At 30.5% G+C, this 22387-nt stretch overlaps 1 protein-coding gene and 2 pseudogenes across 1 annotated transcript in view; 1 reads left to right on the top strand and 2 right to left on the bottom strand.

The window, feature by feature from the left end:
• The window catches only part of VWDE (von Willebrand factor D and EGF domains), a 45227-nt gene extending 32097 nt beyond the window's left edge, over window positions 1-13130 (top strand). Inside the window, 9 exon segments of the mRNA XM_036231057.1 lie at window positions 121-197; window positions 6385-6480; window positions 7061-7140; window positions 7142-7157; window positions 8723-8818; window positions 12023-12118; window positions 12215-12296; window positions 12675-12688; window positions 12997-13130. Coding sequence (XP_036086950.1) covers window positions 121-197; window positions 6385-6480; window positions 7061-7140; window positions 7142-7157; window positions 8723-8818; window positions 12023-12118; window positions 12215-12296; window positions 12675-12688; window positions 12997-13130 — 691 coding nt within the window.
• Window positions 12557-12676, bottom strand: LOC118611253 (annotated as a pseudogene).
• A 1953-nt stretch (window positions 13131-15083) lies between the features above and the next one.
• Window positions 15084-15202, bottom strand: LOC118611164 (annotated as a pseudogene).
• Between the last annotated feature and the right edge of the window lie 7185 nt (window positions 15203-22387).

Below are 22387 nucleotides of genomic sequence, written 5' to 3'. Positions count from 1 at the left end.
TTTCTTTTTTAAATTGACTGTTTTGATTTTTGTCAGCTTTGAGCTCCCAATACTGTTCTTTTGTGCCCTATATTCACTTGAAACTACAGTGTTATTCACATTTCTAGTTTATCTCTTCAGCTGCTTAATGCCGGAAAAGTCAGTTAGCTCTCTAAGGCTCTGCTTTCTCATCCGTATAATGACAAAAATTATACCCAGTATGTGGGGTTCCTGTGAATTATATGGCATAATTGATATAGGATTTTTCCAAAGAGACTAAAATACAGTAGATGTTAAATATATGTATAATACATTATATAGTTATACTATTATTTAATATTAACATTTAAAAAATAACTCAGAAACATTCATGTTAATTTTTTAAAATACAAAGAGCATATAGACAAATAAATAAAATGAACAGAAATTAGTGAACTAAATGGAGTAAATAGAAATTAATAAATAGAAAAAATATCTTCTTAATTAATGTGAACTAGATAATTTTATTTGTATTTTCTGAAGAGTTTCATACTACCTCTGCAATTGATGCCATCTCCATAATACCCAAGTGGGCAGCGTCCACGTCGGAAGTGATTATCTGTGGTTGGCACACAGGAAACAGGAAGAAAACAAGACAATTACAGCACAAGTTGATATTTTAGTCAATCCAGGTTTTTCTGGCAAAATAGTGATGGCTCTAGTAACTAATGATGTAAACCCATCCTTATGCTGTATGTAACCTTGGGGAGACTTGTTAATTTGAGAATTATACCCCATTGCCTCTGTTTGGATGGCGCCCTGGGTAACATCCTTTACTTCACCATGGAAACGGTTGGGGTTAATGCCTAAAGAACTATGGTGGTTCACAGAAACTGCCAATGCCCCCAGCCTAAGATTTGTACTTAGAGTATGATCTACATATTCAAAACCTTGTATCTTATGGGAAATAGCCTTCTTAGAATCAATCACTTGAGTTGTAGCTGATTTTAGTAAGAAGTGTGAGATGTTGGTTGTGTCTAAGAACTTTTTAATAGTAGCAGGACTGTGGATAAAACTTGCATCAATTAGTGAATGTTCTGTTGATGATGACTGAAAATTTATATCTAAACAACCAAAAGAGAAGAAAAGAAATGTTGGACCATTTTTTAATGTTCTGCTTTACCTACAGTATTTATTCTTTCATTGATTATCTATTACAAGTATAACACTATTCTAGGAGCTGTGCAGTAATGAAGAGTCATCACATGTTTCTCGTCTTCAAAGAACTTATAATCTATTTGGATACACAAAATAACACAATGTTAAACAGTATAAAATTTAAACAATAAGTAATAATTTATTAAAGTTAGAAGTAGCCAACAAATATTTATTAGGCTCAAAGCGAAAGAAAGCACAGCCGTATCCTTGAGAAAGTGTTGGCAGGGATACAGACATATGAGCAACTCTTTTTAACAATCTGTGAGCACTACTATAAGAGTGACAGCTATGAAACTTATGAGTGTAAGAGAGTGAATAACTAATTTTGCCTGGAAAAAGAAGGACAGAAATTAAATGCTTAAATGAAAATTAATTGGTAAATTATATAAATGCTATTTTGTATGAGAGGCAAAGAACTGTGGCTCTAATCATTTTACCAATGTGACAAAATGAAATTTTATATCCCTGTCTTTCTTGATAACTTAAGTGGAATTAAACATTGTAGTTTTTTTTTTTTTTTTTTTTGGAGGGGGGAAGGGGGGTCATCATTTTTCTCTCTTCCAGGATGTTTTATTTTCCTTATATAACAACTCTTTAAAAAAAACTTTTTTTTGTCATAGAAAATCTAATTTTGGAATATAGACACATTTGAAGTAATGATTAGACATTTCCTTTTTATACTTTCTACTGTCAATTTAGCATTGTTTTCATGCACAGCTCTGCTCAAAACCCTTGTTTTCATGCATAGCTCTTCTCAAAACCCTTACGATATGAAAAAACAGACCAGACCAAATTAAAACCAGAAAAGACAGAAGAAAACAAATGCAAAAACAAATGCAAAAAAAATAGTACTTAACATAATTGACAAACAGAAACAAAGAGAATGAAATTTTTGGTAATTCTGAGGACTTCATAAATCGCAGAAAGCATACAGATTCAGATTAATAGCAAAACAAGAGTGCACCAAATATAGCAGTAATCACAATATAAAGAGCAAGGGGACCCTGGATCAATCCTTGAGTAAACTGACTAAACACCCTGCTTTAGAATGTCTGGGGCAAGTCAATGATCTCTTCCCCAGCCTCTGTATGCTGAAGGACTGTTGCCTCCCATCCTACACAGCTTCAAATGAATCATCTCTCTAGGAGAGTTTTTGGTATAGAATTGGAGGAATAAGTAGGAAGAATTGGAATTTCTGATTACAAAAAAATAAAGCAGAAAAAAGGAAGAAGTATATATTAACAAATGCATATTAGTAAAATAAGTTGTTTTCTTTTAAAATTTTATATAATGACTTTAATGTTCATATTAAAGTATGCATCAAAAATATCTTAAAAATTACAAATAGAAGAATTGTGAGGGGATATTTACCTTATTGATATTAAAGTGTGTTATAAAGCCTAACTGATCAAAACAATACATTATTGTCATAGAAAAAGATTATTAGATAATATAAAACATAAGAAGAAGCTGAGAAATATAGCTCAATACATAACTGCTTATTCATTTGGAGTAAAAAAGTATTGGGCCTCTCATGGTATAAAATAAATTCTAGATGAATTAAAAAGTAAATATAAAATAATAGATATTCTATAAGAAAATTAAGAGATATGCATAAGTTCTATCTTAATTTTTCATAATGTATAGTTTTTTTAATTTCATATTGTAAGGATTTTGAGAAGAGCTGTGCATGAAAAGAAGTTCGGAAATCTTTGAAAATAAAATAAAAGCTGTCATAAAAAATGCCTACATATGACTATATAAAATTTAATATTTCTTCATAAAAAGACAATATAGATAAAGGGAAACCACTAAGATAAAGAAGATAATTTCAAGTGCGTATAATGTAAAGTACTCTTACAAATCAACAAGACGTTATAGAAATTACCAACAGACAGTTAACAGAAAAACAAGTGTAAACGATTATTTGAGAAAAAAAAATAGACAATCTTCAGCAAGTTCTAGCTAGTAAAAACAAAAAAAGATACAACTAAACAACTTTGGAGATGAGAAAAGAGAAAAAACTACATACATGAAGATAATTTTAAATTATACAAGAATACAACATATAATTTTAAAGTAAGAATCTGAAATCTTGATGAGATAGATGATATTTTTTTACAAAATGTAGATGATAAAATGGATTGAAGAAATGGTAGAGTAGTTGATAGAATAATTACTATGAGAGAAACAGAAAATCTAAAACCACCTCCCAAAATGATGCCAGGAAAGACTATCTAATAAAAAAACTTTTGCCAAATAATCAAGGAAAGAATACTTTACAAAGCTGTTGTAATGCACAGAGAGAGATGAAAGTTTTATAAACATTCGATCAGAGTGGCATAATTCTATAGTTAATATTATTTACAAATACGCATTAAAAAGTTTAAATAAAACTAACAAACCAAATGCAGCACCGTGGTTGTATGTTAAACTACATTAGGATTAAACAGACTTGTATCTCTATTAACATAATTATATTACAAAATCATTAATGAAGAAAATAATATAGATTTATGTTGAAAATGTAATTTGAAACATCAGTTTTTGATTGAAAACATTCTGAATTAGTTTAAAGTTAACAGAAATTATAGCAAGCAATAAATATACTGAAAAAGCATTTGATAAAATTTAAAACCCTTCCTGATTTAAAACTAAAGAGAATTCTGAGAAAGTGACAAATAAAAGGGAAATCCCTTAACTGGATGAAGGGTATCTAGCAGAAACATACAGTGATATCGTACTCAATGAAGAAACATGAGAAGAATTTCCATTAAAACCACTAAAAATTAATGTTAATTCATCCTTACACTGGAGATCTCAGCCACTACAATGAGATCCTAAGTTTGAGGGCTAAGGCTTTACAATTTGATAGCTGTTTTAAATCTCTCTTCCGTAATTGACAAACTCTATAAATCTGAACAGATAACACATTTATGCCTCTGTTTACTCATCTGTAAAATGGAAATAATAAGTTACTGTATATAAATATATAAAAAATATTTACCCAGTGCTAAAACATCATAAATATAGAACAAATCTTAGTCACTATTATGATAAGAAAGTAAGAGTCAAAGCCACTATTTGCAAATATATTACCTACTTATAGAATCAATAAAGAAAATAAACTATAAGAACAGAATAAATAATGTTGATCAGGCATTTGGATACTTGAATAACCTTAAAATTAAAATACTTTTTCCTATATTGCAGTAATCAACGATGTCTTGCAAATGAACAATTGCAATAATATCTTGCAAGACAAACAGCTAATGTTACAAAATGCAAAGGCTTAGAGAAAGCTAATGTGAAATATGCAAGATTTTTATGAAGATAATCATAGAATGTTATTGAATAAAATGAGAATTATATTTTTAAAAAGCACTATAAAAAGGAAAAGGCTTTGTGAACTAGCGGAAATATGTGGAATGGATGGTGACTTACCCAGAAAAAGCTATTTTTAAAATGTTTAAAGTTTTTCATCTGGTGACTCTAATAATGAAAGAGAAAGGCAAGAAAACTCAAACTAGTGATAATATATAAAACTTGGCAAAATTGTCTTTGCAAAAGGTGTTATCAATTATACCCAGCTGTTAAGTGTTGCCAGCTTGACTTCTAACCACAGTAGACTACTGTTTTCTTGGTATTTAAACATGCTGTGTTTTACTTTTTATTATTTTCATTACTTATTTATTCTTATTTTGTTAGTATTTTTATAACTTTCTTTACACAAATAATATAGTTTCATTGCAGAAAATTTAGGAAATATGGATGAGCAAACTGAAGCTCTCTGTGTTGTCTATTTTGAGCCTACAGAATGACATAAAGAGTAAATGTGTCAAAACCTTATTCAAATAAACTGTTTCAGAGTGAATGCCCAGGGCCAGGAAAGACTTAGTAAACTTTCTCTATCTCTTAATACTGTCCAGCAAAAATCAGTGATGGTGAGACACTGCCAGATTCTCAAGTGACTCTGAGATTATCGGAAACAGGCTAAATAATGTGAGATCTTCATCTGGAGTTCAGAATGTATCAAATCCATTGACAAATCAATGGTGCTGTACTGTATATAGATACTGAGTTAAGCAAAAAACTACCATTTTCCAATTATTCTGCTTAATAGAGAGTTTATATATCACTGTAATAAGGGAGAGGGCGATTGCTGGTAGACACATAGGTAAAGATTGTCCAGGAATAATTCTGTCTGGATTAACTCCCAGGGAAGTGGCAGGATGCCATTGTTTTACCAAGAGGGGAATGTAATTCGTGTGCTGCATGCCGTAATCAAGAATAAACAACTTGACTCTACAAATTAAATAGAACTGTTTTCGTTTAAAAAAATAATTTGTTTGAAGATTTAAAAAATTTTTCTAAAATCAGAGATCCAAAGATCAATAGTTTATTTGCCTTTGATAAAATTATCTTCAGAAATAATTTTTTAAGATTTAGTTATAAGGTGCCATATCCCTACAAATATTTAAGCAAAAAGCATCTGATTATTGAATGACTTGTCAAACATGATTTCAAAAAACTGTGAAATACCAACAAATAGAAGAAGAAACTTGAAAAGCAATTTTTAAAAACATGTCTATAACCATATAATTTTGTTTTGGTTGAAATCTTAAGTGGAGATTTTATAAAATCGTATGGATAGTTTAAAAAACAAATGTGTTATTTTTTAAATAATATTTTTAAAATATATATGTTGATATAATAAGTAATATAATTAACATACAGTTCCTTGGAAGCATAAAATAATTATATATGTAATATAATTATTAATAAACAGAGCCACATTAAATGCTTTCTTGATAAGACACAAATTAACAAATTAAAATAAATCTAGAGTGAACTAAAAGGAACATTCAAATAATAGCATACTAAAATAATTATGGAAATATAAAAGTGTTCTAATTCACAGGGCAAGAATACATAAGTTTAAGTTTCTCTTTTCAGAAGAAACCTAAGATAATATATTTCCATCCAGTTAACCCCAAGTTTAATAAACTAAGACATGCTGATGATTTGTGGGTGTTTTCAGAGTGTGAACTCAATCAATCCTACGGAACTAAATATCTCAGTAAAAGAGAACTGAGCTTACTGTAATTTGCTCTTATGATAAGCTTTTATTTATGTGCTTCATAAACATAAAATGACTTATTTTTTTTTAATTAAGAGCTGACTTAATAAGATAATTTGTGTCTGCAGAACACTGCAGCCCACCTTGTCAGCATGGTGGTACCTGCTTGGATAGAAATCTCTGTAGGTGTCCTTATGGTTTTGTGGGACCAAGGTGTGAAACAAGTAAGCAAAGCTTTCTTGCAGTCTAATATAATGAAATTTCTCCTTTGAATAGTTAATGGCTTTAGTGTTAACCGATATAACCCAAACCCTAAGTAAAAAAACATAAATTTGTGATTTATTACAACTGTTAGCATTCTGCATATCAGTGGAAACTCTGAGTGCCAATGCTAAGATAAAAAAATTTGTTCTTGAAAGTAACTATCTTCTTGGCCCTATTATGACTATTTCTTTGAGATAAAAGAATTCAAATTTGTTAAATTGCATATAAATTTATCTCATTTATATCTGCAATTACTTTCATCAGTAACTAGTAATTTTCCCAAATGGCTATTTCTTGTTTACTATTCAGTTCAAAGGTTTTCTACTTTTTCTTATCTCCATTAGCTAAAAACAAAAAAAAAATAAATAACAGAATGTGAGAACTGGAGACCATTTAAAGCCAAAGGATAAATTATTTTTATCTTTCTATTCTTAATAATTCGAGGATATGATTGACAGTTATTTGCTAGGTAGGTAATAGCTAATAATATGACCAATTCTGTCTAATTTACCTTTCTTTATTTTTATTCTATGATCTGAGTGGTTTGTAACAGGCATTGTGAAAATGGAGGCAAATGTCTTACACCAGATGTTTGGCAGTGCAAGCCTGGCTGGTATGGATCCCACCTGTAGTACAGGTAAAATCAGAAATATTTTCAATAAATTTGTCAAGTAAAAGAAATTTAAAATGAGCCAATGGCCTAAAGCCTTGTTCCCCGCCAAAACACAAAACTAATCTGACAAGATTGGTATGAATTTATTTTATGTAAATCTATCTTTCATATTCATTATTTTTCTTCTTGTATTAGACCCTAGAATATATTTCAGCTATACTGTTATCCAACCCAACCAATACTTTTTCTTTCTAAAAATATTTTCCTCACTTATTTTCCTAATGGTAGAAAGAAATATAGCTGTGTTCCATCTTCTAGAACTCTTACAAGTTTTTAAAAAAAATTATAACACAGCCATTGTATTTCATTAACTATTCAAGCAATTCTGAGTTAAGTGGACACATCATGTTATTCTATTTATTTATCTTGTATAAGACTTACTTTTTTGGCATCTAGTGACTTCCCTCGACATAGATTTAATTCAACATTTGTAGCTTGCCAGCATGCATGAAGCATGATGCAAAGGAAACAGATTTATTTGATTTTGCCCTAATTTTAAATAGCATATCATTAGTTAAGGAGACATGGGATACAATTATTAAAAAGAGTATGATAAAAGTTGAGTTATAATAAGTAATGTAATTAATGTGCAGTTCTTTGGTAGTACAGAAGAGGAAAATTAATTTTGGTAAGTACAGTTTAGAAGAAAAAATATTAAGGTGAATGGGTAAAAACTGGGTTGCTAGCTAGATAATAGCTGAAAATATGAACAATTCTAATTTACCTTTATTTTTATCCTATGATCTTATGGTTTGTAATAGGCATGATGAAAATGAAGGTGAATGGGTAGTTTTAAAAACTGGGTTGAAAAATGGGATATAAAGCAAAAGAACAACAAATGAACAAACAAAACAAACATAAGGACAACCAAATGGTGGTTATCAAAGAAGCGGGTTGGGGAAAAGATGAAGATGAAGAGAGTTGAATATATGGTGAAAAAGGAGATTAGATTTTGGGTGGTGATCACACAATGGAGTATACAGATGTCGTATCATGTGGATGTACACCTGAAATTTATATAATATTATTAACCAATGTTATTCCAATATATTCAATTTCAAAAAAGGAAAATGGAATTACAGGTGCCTTTCAATATGCAACAAATCATTTTTTTGAGTGTGCTAGGACTTGAGTGCAATGTTTCCTTTTGAATTAGAAAGGAGACTTAAAGAGAAACACGTGACCACACATATTTGAGCAGATTACAGACCATCCTGTTTGTGCTGTTGAATTGTCCTCTCCTAACTTCTAGTTATTTGTTCAGTTTACTGATGGCATTCTGAATTCTAATCACAGCCTCTACATTCTTAGCTTGGTATTATTTGTAAGCTTAATGAACAGACTTTCAAAGCTATTACCCAGTTATTTCATTCCTCTTATGTTTGGCAAAGTCTAATTAATTATAGGTTATGGGTTTTACTTGCAGTAAAAATAAAATATTTCATTATGTACCATTTGTGCTTCTGTGCAGCTTTCATTTTTTAAATAATAAAACTTTTATGGTCTTTCTCCCTTCTGCTGTTCATTAGCTTTGTGTGACCCCGTTTGCCTCAATGGTGGTTCCTGTAATAAACCAAACACTTGCCTCTGTCCAAATAGATTCTTTGGTGCATGGTGTCAGAATGGTAATTATTTTTTCTTTATAAATAAAAAGGCAAACGAAAAGTTAGACATGAACAGAGCTCTGACTGAATAAAAAAAAAGGTTCCAAAGGGAAAGATGTTATTTAGTTATTTTCTTGTAATGTTACAGGTTTGGCCACCAAATGATGAATTCACAAAAACATATCAGCATTATTTTGAAAAAGATTATATTTATAAAACATATATCAGACTTATAGCTTTGGCAGTTGTCAAACCTTTCAGTTTTGTAGGACCAAGGTATAAAACAAAAAAGTGAAGTTCCCTTCCAGTCTATTGTAACGAAATTGTCATTTGTGTTGCCTTCACAGCAAAAATGTTTGGTTTGTGGTCAATCTAATATCCATTATTATCTCATGATCTCTGTTTATTTTAGCTTCATTAAACATTTACGAACAGCCAGCTGTGCACAGCACTATACAAGGTGATATGGGAACATAAAGATGCATCATTACCCCGATCATGGCCTGTTATTATAACACTTTCCCTCATGTAGTGAATACTACAGATTTTTCTGTTTTTCGTTTGTTCGTTCGTTTTTCCAGAATAATGGGCATGTCCTGAGGCTGTCAGTATAGGCTCGAATTAATGTCAGTAAATGAAATTTAAAATGTATTTTCTGCATCTTCATATTTTTGAGTTTATGCAGGGTGGATTCTTAGTAAAAGCATGTCAAAACATGTCATAATTTAATTCCTGGAATCTATACTTTCCTTGACATGTTACATTTTGATTTGATCCCTGCCTTTTTTTTTTTTTTTATTTGAAGGTTGGCCAGGAGTCTTAGGTTGTAATTGAGGCAGAGAAAGAAAAGTCACTGTATTACTAGATATGTGAGCATAGGAAATAAGTCCCTCTAAATTAGATTTCCTTTAAGTAACCAGATTGCAAAATGGAAGTAAGTAAACACAAATTTAAAGCAAATCTTGAGAACTAGGAGACTATGTTGAAACCCATATTTACAAGTTATAGATATAGTGTTGAGTAGAGAATGTAAGAAAGGAAATTAAAAGCTTATACATTGCTCATATTATACTTACAGCAGATGTAAGATATAGTAAAAAAAAGTTCTCTAAAATTTATATGCCAGTTGTATGACTGGGAAAGGAGGGAAATCTCTAAATTATCAAGTTGAACTAAAAATTATCTATTGAACGTATGTCATGTTAGCAGCCTTTGAAATTAGCTAGTCTACAACTTTCTAGCTGGAATAGATTTTAGAAATTTACTTAATTTACAGGCCTCAGGAATCTTGGTTTTCAAGTTCGGACCAGACAGTTGCTGTGAGATACAAGTGAGACATATAGTCGACTGCCTACACATAAAATCATCACATGGCAAGCTACCATTAAGTAATAGTATTATCATCATTTAGACATGTTACAGAAGATACAAAAGAAATAAAAATATGGTCTTTATTATTATTAGATCACATCCATTTGTGAGCCTGATATAACCCAAATGGTGGGAAAGGAAACATTGAAAATAATTGAATAAATTGAGGCAGAGTATGGTTAAAAGTAAATTATGAGGATCACACAATGCATATGCTATAAGATTTAAAAAGAAGAAGATAGAAATTTTAACATGAAAGAGCTAAAAATTACTCTATTAATAAGCGAGGCCTAAAATGTGTGGTTGGAGAGATAGTTAAATACATCTTCCAATTTCCCTTATTCCTTGAATGCCATGAGCCTGTTCTACACAGAATGTGAGGCCAGATTACTTGGCTCACTTTGGAGTTTGATGGATTTATCCGAAGCCTAGCAGTCTCTTAAATATATATGTGAAGGTGGATTTTCTCGTAAACCTCCTTTTCCTAAAATGGAATTAGGGGTGGACATTACCAAGCCTAAGTTTTATGCCATTAGTCTATATTACTTTTATTACATATACTTTCTATATTATTTTTATTACATATAATTTCTTGCATAAATGTATTTATCTCTAAACTCAAGTTTTGTGGAATAGATGAGTATTGGTTATAGCAAGGCTATGTATTTTTCTTAATAAATAGAAATGATCTTTAATTGCATAAAAATTAAAAGCAGAAAATGTTAAAGGATTTCTCTATAATAAAAAATAACAATAAAAATACCAGAAAAGGTAGGCTCTGGTGTTAGCCAGAAAAGGCTCAGTCTAAAATAGTGGAAATTATCCATGTGTGAAAATTATTTAGTTATATTGTTTTTATATACAACGTACTATATTATTTTTATTTATAAATCAATTTGAAATCAGTTGAATTTTTCTTACCATGTCTGGAAAAAAAGAAAGCAGCTTTAATAAATATTAAATGTATATTTAATTAAAAAATGAAGTCAGTCTACAATGGCCCTATTACCAAAACCAGTTATTTTGACAATCATTTTTAAGACATAAGCTAAAATACATTTATTTATCATTTTGAAAAATTAAATTTAAAAATTACCTATAAATTATTAATTTTAAAATAGTGGTATTTAATTTTCATATCTGGGATAAAATATGAAGCAATAATAATCCTCTCGTAAAAGATAATAAATATTAGCTTCTAAACTTCATGGAGCAGAATCATACACATATATATTCTGTAGTATCATATATAGATAAATCAGGTACTACAGCATATTCAAGATTATTCGATAAATATTCCTAACAAAGAGAATTTATGTTTAAAAATATTTTCACAGAAGCAGTCACAGAAATGTCACATATAGTGTTCTGCATATATCACCTGAGTAGCTATTTAAAAATTAGAAGTATTTAAAAGTGGAAAGTATTTTCTAAATATTATGTGACAACTCAGATTTTTTTGATTTTCACAGGAACAGTACATTGTTATTTTGAGCTAGGTTTGGACTTATTTTACTGGTTTGGACCAGATCATTACACTCTTTACTTCAAAGTATGATGAAACATTAAGACGAGTTTCCTAATATATGCACTATAATATCGAAGATCCCATTAGTTGTGAACACTTCGCCAATAAATTTCAAATTGTGCCAACCCACTAGCAGCTTATAGCTCTAAGCATTGTATTTTATGATTTAGAAAGGATGGTTATAATGACTTGTAGTTCTGATCTTTTATTTTAATAGCACATCTCTCTGCCTTATGCCCCTGTAGATAACAAGCACAGAAGGTCATATGTAGTATACAATAATTGAATGTGTAAGATTCACAGATTCCTGTCATGTATTCTTTTAGCTACCTGTCACCCTCCCTGTAAGAATGGTGACCACTGCATAAGAAATAATGTGTGTGCCTGTCGTGAAGGATACACTGTTAGGAGGTGCCAAAAAGGTAAGACAACACTACCAACACTACCTGTAAAGCAAACACATTAAGTAGCAACAATATTGCTATTTAAGGGCTGATATTTCATTCTTTCACCTTAAGGTATCTGTGATCCCATGTGCATGAATGGAGGAAAATGTGCAGGACCAAACATTTGCTCTTGTCCTTCTGGTTGGAGAGGGAAACACGTAAGAGGAATGCTCTTAAAAGTCTTAAGCCTATATTATCTTGAGAACATAAATCAGAATTTAAGACAAATAGCATTTTACTTGTTTATGTTTGTTTTCATTTGCTTATTTGTTTCTATTTTAGGAAACATCTTTTTGAAATGTTTTTATTTTTATTTTTCTTATTATTTAATTTTTTTAGGTGAGGCAACCCTTGGTTGACCTCACAGATTGCAAAGATCTTGTCAGCTTACAATACCTTTTTAAAAATTTTTTACTCCTACAGCACCTGGTCTTCCTAAGTGGTCTCCCATCCAAGTACTAACCAGGTCCAATCCTGCTTAGCTTCCAAGATCAGATGGGATCGGGCTTGTTCAAGGGGATTGGGCTTGTTCAAGGTGTCATGGCCGTCGACATCTTTTTGAAATACAGTAAAATGCCAAGTCTTTTCAACTCATACTTTTAAGTTAGCAGAGAAAGAGGGTACACTGTATTTTCCAGTGATTTCTGTCAATGGAACATTTCACAACTATTAAAATCATGTTTTTCAGAACAAATGGTGACATTGGAAAAATTCTTGATAAAGTATTAAGAAAAAAGATCCTTTGATATTTAACTTTTAACTGTCTCTTTTTTCTTTAATGAAATTTTTTGTGGTTCATGATATGTCGTGACCGGTAGATTATATTTTTAACTTGTTTATATTTCTATTTACAGCTATCTGCTTTCAGAAATGTAAAAATGGTGGTGAATGTATTGCTCCCAACATACGTCATTGTCCTACCACATAGGAAGGAAAGTGGTGTCAAATACGTAAGCCTACAGAATTTGTTTTCTACTTTATGTTCTGAACCTAAATCTGTTATAATTATTAAAGAAAGTATAGCATTAGGAGAAATCCATTTGGGGGAAAAAAATCACAGCATGCTGATCCATGAAAAAAAATGATTTTAGAAATAAAAAGAAATCTTATCCATTTTTATAACCATTTAATAGAAATAAAGTATGGTATAATATATTACTATTTTGTGCAACATAGGTAATTCCAAATTACGGTCTGTGAGTTGCCAGAGAATTTCTCTCAAGTAGGCTGAAGAAGGTTTTTAATATATGGCTTAAATATTTTTCCATATCATAAGATAAATGCATATTTATCATGGAAATCATAGAAAATATGAGGTTTTTAAAATTAATCACTCTGTATTCCACCACCCAGAACTAATTTGTATTATGATTTTAATATTTAAACATATTTCCATTTAGTTTTAGTCATAAATTTTTACATAGATGTGATCTCAGGGTATAGAGGAAAATCAAATTTTGTGTAATTTTTAAATTTATGAAAACTTGAAATGACATCTTAAAATATTAACAAAGATTAATTTAATGAGAAAACTAGAAGTCCCCTCAAAATATTTTCAAATTATCAATAATTAAATAATTTTAGAACTGTTGATTCAAGTGTATAGTAAACTGAAATCACAGTTATAAAATGACCATGCCTTTTTACTAGAAATGCTGTCCTGCTTGTCAATATCTTATGAACCAAACTCGTTTCCATGTATCAGAGATGATAAACATTATTTTCATGACTCTTAGACTTTATTTTAATAGTAATTACTATTATAATTTATACATTTCTCATCCTAGAAAAATGTCCAAGAATTTATTAAATGCTAACAACATAAGAAATTTGTGTTCAGAAATCAATAGTTCTCACTGGAATTTACATTAGAAGTTATATGTGATAAAATGCTTGGGGGAAAAAAAGCTGTAAACCTAAATTTGGGCTATTCATTCTGAAGAGAAGTCTATGTGACCATGAGAAAGAATGATGAGATGTTAAAAATATTTTAATGAGGAAATATACTATAGTGGCTATGAATGTACTCTACACACAGCCTGAAAATATGCACACTGTTTTTGCACTTTGCAGCACCTTTAGGTGTATTTTTAAAACTTTTCTCTACTTTTTTAATTACAGCTGACATTCAATATTATGTTAGTTTCAGGTGTATAGCATAGTAGTTAGACATTTATATAACTGACAAAGTGATCTCCCTAATAAGTCTAGTACTCACTTGACATCATACATAGTTATTACAATATTATTGACTATATCTCTTATGCTGTACTTCAAATCTCCATGACTATCTTGTAATTGCCAATTTGCACTTCGTAATCCCTTCACTTTTTTTACCCAGCCCCCTGATGCCCCTCCCATCTGGCAACCATTAGTTTATAATCTATGTCTAAGAGTTTGTTTCTATTTTGTTTATTCATTTATTTTGAATGGATTCTGAGTTCAATATCAATCCATAGGTACACAGGAGTTGTCCCTGTTTTGAGATAGCTGTCTACCTATGGTGTCGGAGGCTTTTCATCCTTGAGGAGACTTTGATGTTCATAGACAGGGATAGATGCCCCTTCATGGTTAGGTGCCTGATACGGTGCCTTCAAATGAGGTTAGAGAGTGTCTTTTATCTACTGTCTTTTCCAATAAACAAAATCTCTAGGTGGCAGTCAATGACCTTTAAACTTTTATCTCCTGGGAGTTTGCTGTGATAGGAAGCACTTACCAACTTGGCATTTTCTTGAAGTGACTCTATCAAACCTTGGCAATAGTGTAAGTTGTCTTTTTTCAATAATGTCAGCTCTTAAGTTCCTTTCTTCATCTAAGTGCAGCTTAAATGCTTTGAGATGCATAAAGGTATGCCAAAACTAAACAATGGAAAGCCAGGGAGCAAGAAAGAGCCAAGCGACCATCTTGGGTTTTCCATAGCCCCAACTATTTTTTTTTTAAATGCCTACAGCACCTAGTCTTCCTAAGTGGTCTCTCATCCAAGTACTAAGCAAGGTCAGCCCTGCTTAGTTTCCAAGATCAGACAGGATCAGGCATGTTCAGGGTGGCATGGCCATAGACTCCAACTATTTTTTTAATTTATGACTATTGTTTACCCATACAATATACCATGGAAGTTTTCATCACTTATTTTATAATCCTACCCATGTAATTTAAAATCTTTGAGGTGTTCCAGGGCTTTTCTGAAACACCACAAAGTTATTCCTAAATGTATATTGAAAATTTAACCCTTCTTGAAACCTCATTTTCTAATGAAAATTAAGAAGTAGTAAATAACATTCTTAAGCCTGGACATTTTAGAACCTCTAGAAACATTTCTCATAGACAGAAGTCAATTATTAACATGAACTTATATTTGTAAAACCCAGGCAAAATAAAGATATGTCTATTTTACCTAAACCGACAAACTTAAGCTAGCTTTTATTTACTAAGGATTAATTTCATATCACATGAACTTGAAAAACATTTGTTAGTCTCTATATTTCTGAGAATTTTAGAATACCAATTCTTACAAGCGATTGCCTTTAAATTAATTTTAATAATACCATTTGAAAGTAGACTATTAACTCACATTTACAACATACATATATATACACACACATGTACAGACAGACACAAACAGAGAACTTTCGGCCATGAGAAAAACTCGCTAGTTTGTAAAAGAACAATTGGCTCAAAATCTTGCCCTGGAAGCATTCACAATTTATATCTGTCCTTTAAAAGTCAAGTTTAAAAAGATCTTTCGCTTTTAAAATAAGGACAACCATTTTTAATACCTCAGAGAATTGAGTTGACACATAAACAATATCATACGTTGATCTATTTAAGACATCCTTTTAAACTTTGAGAGATCAATTAAATGTTTTCTACTTATTCTGCCTAATTTTATAGCTGGCTTTTTCTAACTGTGCATGCAAAAAATAATTAAATATTTTTTTAGGGAGTGACTAGATCTGCAATTTATTTATTTGTTTGTTTGTTTGTTTATTATGACATTTGTAAGTTTCAGGTGTACAATTCAACAGTAAGGCATATATATATTGTATTGTGTGTTCACCACTCATGGCTAGAGTTCTTTCTGTCACCACGTTTGACCCCTTGTACTTCATCTACCTCCCCCCGCACCCCTTCTCCCCTGCAAAAATTAATTTAGAAGTATCAAAGAATCTTCATTTTGGTCGTCTTAGTATTATGGGAGGTTGATCTTCATGGAACTTGTCAGCCTCATATTACTGAGTTATCTTGCTATTCAAAATTTTGATGTACACTTAATAAATTTTAATGTGTAGATATTACCATCAGATGTAGCCTTTCATGGCACTAAAGCTGAAAGAGAGCAAATATTCCACAATATAGATTTAAGATGCCATTAATTTATGTTTTGGTAAAATATTAGATAAAAAGACCACATTCACTCTTCTCAAAAAAAAAAAAAAATCTACCACTTTAAAATGAATGAATCACCACTTCATTGATTTGGGGTTCCCTAAACATTTTTAGTGAATCATGCACCACTAAAGCCTTTCTATACTCATTCTTTCCCCTGACGGTAGTTCTTTCTCTTTATTTTCTCCCCTTTAAAATACATTTCAGGAAAATCAGTAAAAAACTCTTCACATCATTAGAATTCAGATTTCCTTGTATTTCAGAAACCAGGAAAACAAAGGAAGAACAGAAGCTTTCTTAGAGTTTCTGAAATTGCCCCACACTTACTTGTAAGGCCAGTGCTACGTAAACATCTATTTTAAACATTTCTGTGATCATAGCTCTGCTTATAAGGTTAAACTATATTTTATTTGGTCTTCAATCTTACATTTCTAAATATTAACATCTGAGATTATTTTTTCAGTCCTTATTTTTATATATATCAGGATGGCTCTAATAAACATTAAAAAAATGTAGCAGAACTCTCATAAATTGCTTAAAGATCATCCGTGTTAGTTTTAATTGAAAAAGCAGTTATATGATATTTAGCACTTCAAAAAGCCCAAGGGTCACAAATATCAAAGTGTGCTAGAGTACTATAAGTTGAAAAATGATAAGAAATTTTCTTCTTTAAGTGTGATACTGGATCAGACTGGCTTAGAGGTAAAGTGGAGATATGTGTATTTTTCTCTTAGCACTGGTGTTCAACCTGGAAGTAAATGGCCCCTCATTTTGAAGAAAAAAAGAGATCATAATACTACTATGGTTTTAAAACTAGAAAACAAAAATTATTTGATCAGCTATTGTTGAGAAAAATAAATATAAAAACCTTAAGTTCTCAGTTCAAAGGCAGCCTAAATATATTTATTATTTTATTTTATTTGAGATTTTTATGGCATAGAACATCCAGTGACCTCAAAGTTTTCAACTTCATTTAGACATACTAGACTAGGTTACTTCTCTATATTTTATTTTTATGCATTTCTTTACCATCTGAATCTTTTCTTATAAGATCAATGGTAGATTATCTATATCCCCATTAATGTTGCTTCTGAGCGGCATCTGGAACCATATTAAGGAAAGAAAGAAGAGAAGGTTATGGGGGAACAAAAGAAAACACAAAACAAAAAGACGAGCACACGAGGACCACACACCTTCACTACAACCTGCTCTCCCAAGTTCTTTACCTCACTTCTCACTCTAGCTTTATTCTGTTGCTCATTGGTGTCATCGCTTTCATTTGTTTTTAATATTTTTTGGCTTCTAAACATAAGATTAAAAAATAAATTTCTCTTTAGCAGGGAAAATACCAACTATCATTTATGGGTATTTATAGACCCTTCCCTAACTCCTCCCAGCTCTTCTCCCCACCGCCATTCCTAAGAAGAGTTAACACTGGCTAAGTCACCTCCTGGCTCTTTCAACATCCTGAGGTAGAAGGTAAAAAAAAAAAAAAAAAAAAAAGGAGACACTGATAGGATTGTTAGAATTTCGATAAATAAAAAAATAAAATAAACGGAATTACAAGCTAGGAAAAAAAATGACCCAGGAAAGAAGTCAGCAAGGGAGGAAAGAGGCACTGAATATAGTGGGGTGATAAACAGCTTTGAGGTTTCATAGCCTGCTGCCTGGCTTCTTAGAGCACTTTAGAGGTCATTGGATTTTCTGTTATAAAAATCTCAAAAAAAAAATTAAATTATAAATATATTTAAGCTGCCTTCAAACCATTGGCCCTGGCACTTGTTCTCTGTTTGACCTTAGTAAGCAAGATATTGGACCCCTCTGAGCCTCAGTTTCCTTATCTGTAATATGGGGCTTATAATAAACCTAATCATAAGGTCAGTATAAGAATTAAATATGTCAACATATGTGAAGTGCCTGGTATGTAGAAAACACTATGTAAGTTTGTATTTGTTATTACACGAATAGAGGAATAGAGAGAAGTAGAGAAGGGAAAGAACTGGAAAAGAGATTTTAGAGAAATGTTACAATTCATTGTGAATATCAACAGTCTTTTCCTGAGGGTATCAGGAAAAAATTATTCAGATTTATTGAGCACAAATGTTTTTTGAATGTAACCTTTTGACAAGATGGAGTCATATACTATCCAAGCTCCATTCAGTCATGTCTGCTTTGATATTTAAATATGATCTTGATTACATCTCAATGTTTTGAAAGCAGTGCTTAGTCTCCAGTAGCAAACAGAACCTAAAGAGCTTTATATATCGTGTCAGAGGAAAGGAGGCAGCAAATGAGTCATGGTTAAACAGCTTTCTAGTATTTACTGAAACTTGATTTACCTCTTCCTTCCACAGATAAAACACCGTTGAATAACATCAAGTATATGAATTACAAGTCTATCTCTTAAGAACAGAAATTTTATTCAGAAAAATTGAGGATAATTACTTGAAGTTTAATTGAACATCATTTTTAAAACTATTTAAGAATTAAAGAAATTAATAAAATATAAAATGGTCTTAGTTGCCACTGTTAGAGAAAAGCAAAGAAAAAATCGAGGTAATCTAAATTTGACTTAGAAACGTGATTTGATATTTACATATTGAGATGATGTATCTGATAGTCCAGATACACTCATAATATTTAATAAATTGAATATTTTTCCCAATCTTTATTGTGACAGTGCTTTTATCATTAGGGAGCAGTAGCATAACAGAAGCCATTTGATCTATTCAGATATAAAGTATTTAATGCAGAATTAGGAATTCACAGGAATGTTGGAAAAGTTGGGGGCAAGGATAGGGAGAATTGAGGCACGGGGGGCAAGGGAGCAGGGAAGGGAGAGGACAGAAAGCAGCTGTTGAAAAAGTCAAGGAGATTGGTACTGAAGATATCAGATTATAGCATCGAGCAAAGTGCTTTTCAGAAGCTTTCCTGAAGCCGCTACAATACTTGAGAATCTTCAAAAAATACTACAAACTATCTCAGGAAAAGTGGGGTATGGTGAAAAAAAAAAAAAAAAACTGCTGTAAAGCCACAGTCAATCTTTCATCTACCCAAGTATGTAGCTACAAATATTTCTGAAAAAAAAAAATTGCTTCCTATTCATTTTCATCTTCTAACTCTCTGGAAAGCTTTTCTCATTGGCAAACTCTAACCCAGAACCACACAGAGAAGGGGATTCTGGAAAATGCAGTTCCTAGCCTGAGAAGGAAGTGACAGTGATCTCAAGGGGACGATAGTGAGCTAACACAAAACACACTGAGTATTATGCATCTTATTGCTTTGTACTATATTCCTGAGAAAAGCCATCACTTTACAGCAATAAAAACACCATATTTAGTTTTGTCTGTTCGTTTTTCCCCTCCAGTCTTTCTATTGCTTTCACCTGCACAGCTTCTGACAAGGGAGAAAAAATAATGTTTGTTTGTTTGTTTGTTTGTTTGTTTTAATTTCAAAAGACTTTCTTGATTGTTGTATTTACATGTAAAAAAGAACCTGAATATATCTATTTCATCTTTTCATTATTTGAATACCTTGATCTATTTTGGTATAGAAGCAAGAGAGAAACTATCATAAAATCAAATCCTTCTGCAGATATCAAAAGAGAAATGTATACTTAGTCAAAGCAAAATTTAATGGCGTGAATCATTACAGAAAAGAGTAATGTCAGCAGGATATATACATGTAATCAAAATATTTGTCTCAAAAATGCAATAATTAATGATTATTCACATATTTATAAATTTTTCCCCTATGATCTCATAGTTGATTTCAAACTCTTCATTTGTCTTTCAAAACCCATTTTATTTCAATTTGAACATATCTATTTTTTAAACACACCTATTTTAAATCATGTGTTTCCAACCTCATTTTAAGTAGAGTAAGTATTCCTAAATCACGTCTAAACTAAAAGATAAAATATTATTAAAATAAAATTATTGCTAACTTTAACAATGTTTTAGGTAATAGCATTTAATGTCAGATTTTAATTTATCCTTTTATATTTGCTAAAAGGTAGTTTTTAAAAATTATTTAAGAGAATATACATTTCACAATGTTTTATTTTATCAAAATATAGAAATACAAATGCAAAATAAACCTTTGATAACTAGTATATACTTAAAATTTTAAGCTCTTGTCAAAATATTAGTACTAGAAAGAAAAAATTACTCTAGATAAAAAGTAATTTTTTAAAGTTAATAATTGGAATTGAAATTCCTACTATGAAAATAGATGTAACTTTTATATTTGTCTCTTTGCCGCCTTTGCTTGATATACAACGTAGTGATTGTATTAATAGCCTTATTTAATTGATTTTCAATGTATACTTTTTATAGTTAAAATGTTATAATTGCTCAGGGATTGATTCTGAGATATCTGAACCAGTACTTTAAATCTTTCACAAACATCTCCTAGATCCATACCAAGAACCCTATGCTACAATTAAAATATTAACCAGTAGACTATCCATTTATAATAGATTTAATGGGCCTGTACATGCTAATAATAAAGGAAGGCTATGGTTTACAGATTTTATTTAAAAAAAGCACTCCTTATGAAAGCTAATGACTCATGCAAATGAAAGTAATGTTTTAGAAATATGTAAGTTTAGAAAAGCAGGAAATGTAATAAACTTATGGAGAAGAAATTTAAGTTTTTGCTTATTTCTTGGTGATACTTTCATATCTATTAATAAAGAATGTTTACTCAAAATCTATTTGGAAAATACTTTGCATATAATGATTGCTTGAGAATTTAAGCAAAAGCACTTTAAAATACATAACATTCAATGTTTACCTTATAAATCATTTTCCAAAAAGAATTCAGATCATAGATATTGTTTATGCTTGACTATTCTGTGCTTATTCGTATTAAGATTTACATAAAATGTTTCTGTTATCAAATATTCTTATCCTTTCTTTGCAATACAACACCTCTATTTAAAATATAGCACTTCCCTAAACTGTAAAATATGCCTAATTTTCCTTATTCTAAAATATTCAAGTATCATAATCTTTTAGATAAAATTATAAATGTATTTTATTTTTTATATTCACTAATTATAAAACTTGTTCAAATTGCAATATACATGAGATTTTAAATTTCAGATTAGAACTATTTGGGGATATTTGAAGTGCTTAATGGAAACATATACATATTCTATATATTATATCCATTTTATAAATACTATTGTAACTATGTAATTGCTTTTAAAGTATTTATATACTAGAGTTTAAACCATATATACTTATAATAATCAAATTAATATAGTATTATGCTTCTCTTTATGACACAATAATTTATTCCTTCTGATATACATGCCAGTAACTTCTAAAATTAGATGAAGTACTCTAAACATTAAACAACATGTTAAGTAGGGGAATAAACACAGTAAATACAGAAAACCTAAAAGGAGAAACACTATATTGCATATCTACAATGTTACAAACTATATATAAGAAATAAAAATAGGCAGAGTTTTAAGATTCTTTTTTTAAAGAAAGGAATAGACATTTGTTCTTAGAAAGCAAAATAGGCGATATAAATGGAATTTATTAATTATTTCAATTTTTGTTTGTTTGTTTGTAAGGATAGCCTCTCCATTATCCGGAAACAATTTTAACCTCACTTTTATAAAAAGTAAAACTTTTGTAAAAAGCTTTTTACTGCCAAATGAAATTAGCAGATTTTTGCCTGTAGATGGTGCTAGATGCTCAGTTCCTGGGTAACTTGCTAGGGTAAGAAAGCATTTTAAATATTTAATCCAAACATGACTTTTTTCCAAAATAAAATTTTTCGGTAACACATTTTTCCTGTGAGCGTAGAAGTCTCTTTACACCTGATGATTAATCAATAATT

Source organism: Rousettus aegyptiacus, unplaced genomic scaffold (genome assembly GCF_014176215.1).
Source record: "Rousettus aegyptiacus isolate mRouAeg1 unplaced genomic scaffold, mRouAeg1.p scaffold_m13_p_13, whole genome shotgun sequence".
Lineage (NCBI taxonomy): Eukaryota > Metazoa > Chordata > Mammalia > Chiroptera > Pteropodidae > Rousettus > Rousettus aegyptiacus.
This window is presented reverse-complemented; position numbering and strand designations above follow the sequence as displayed.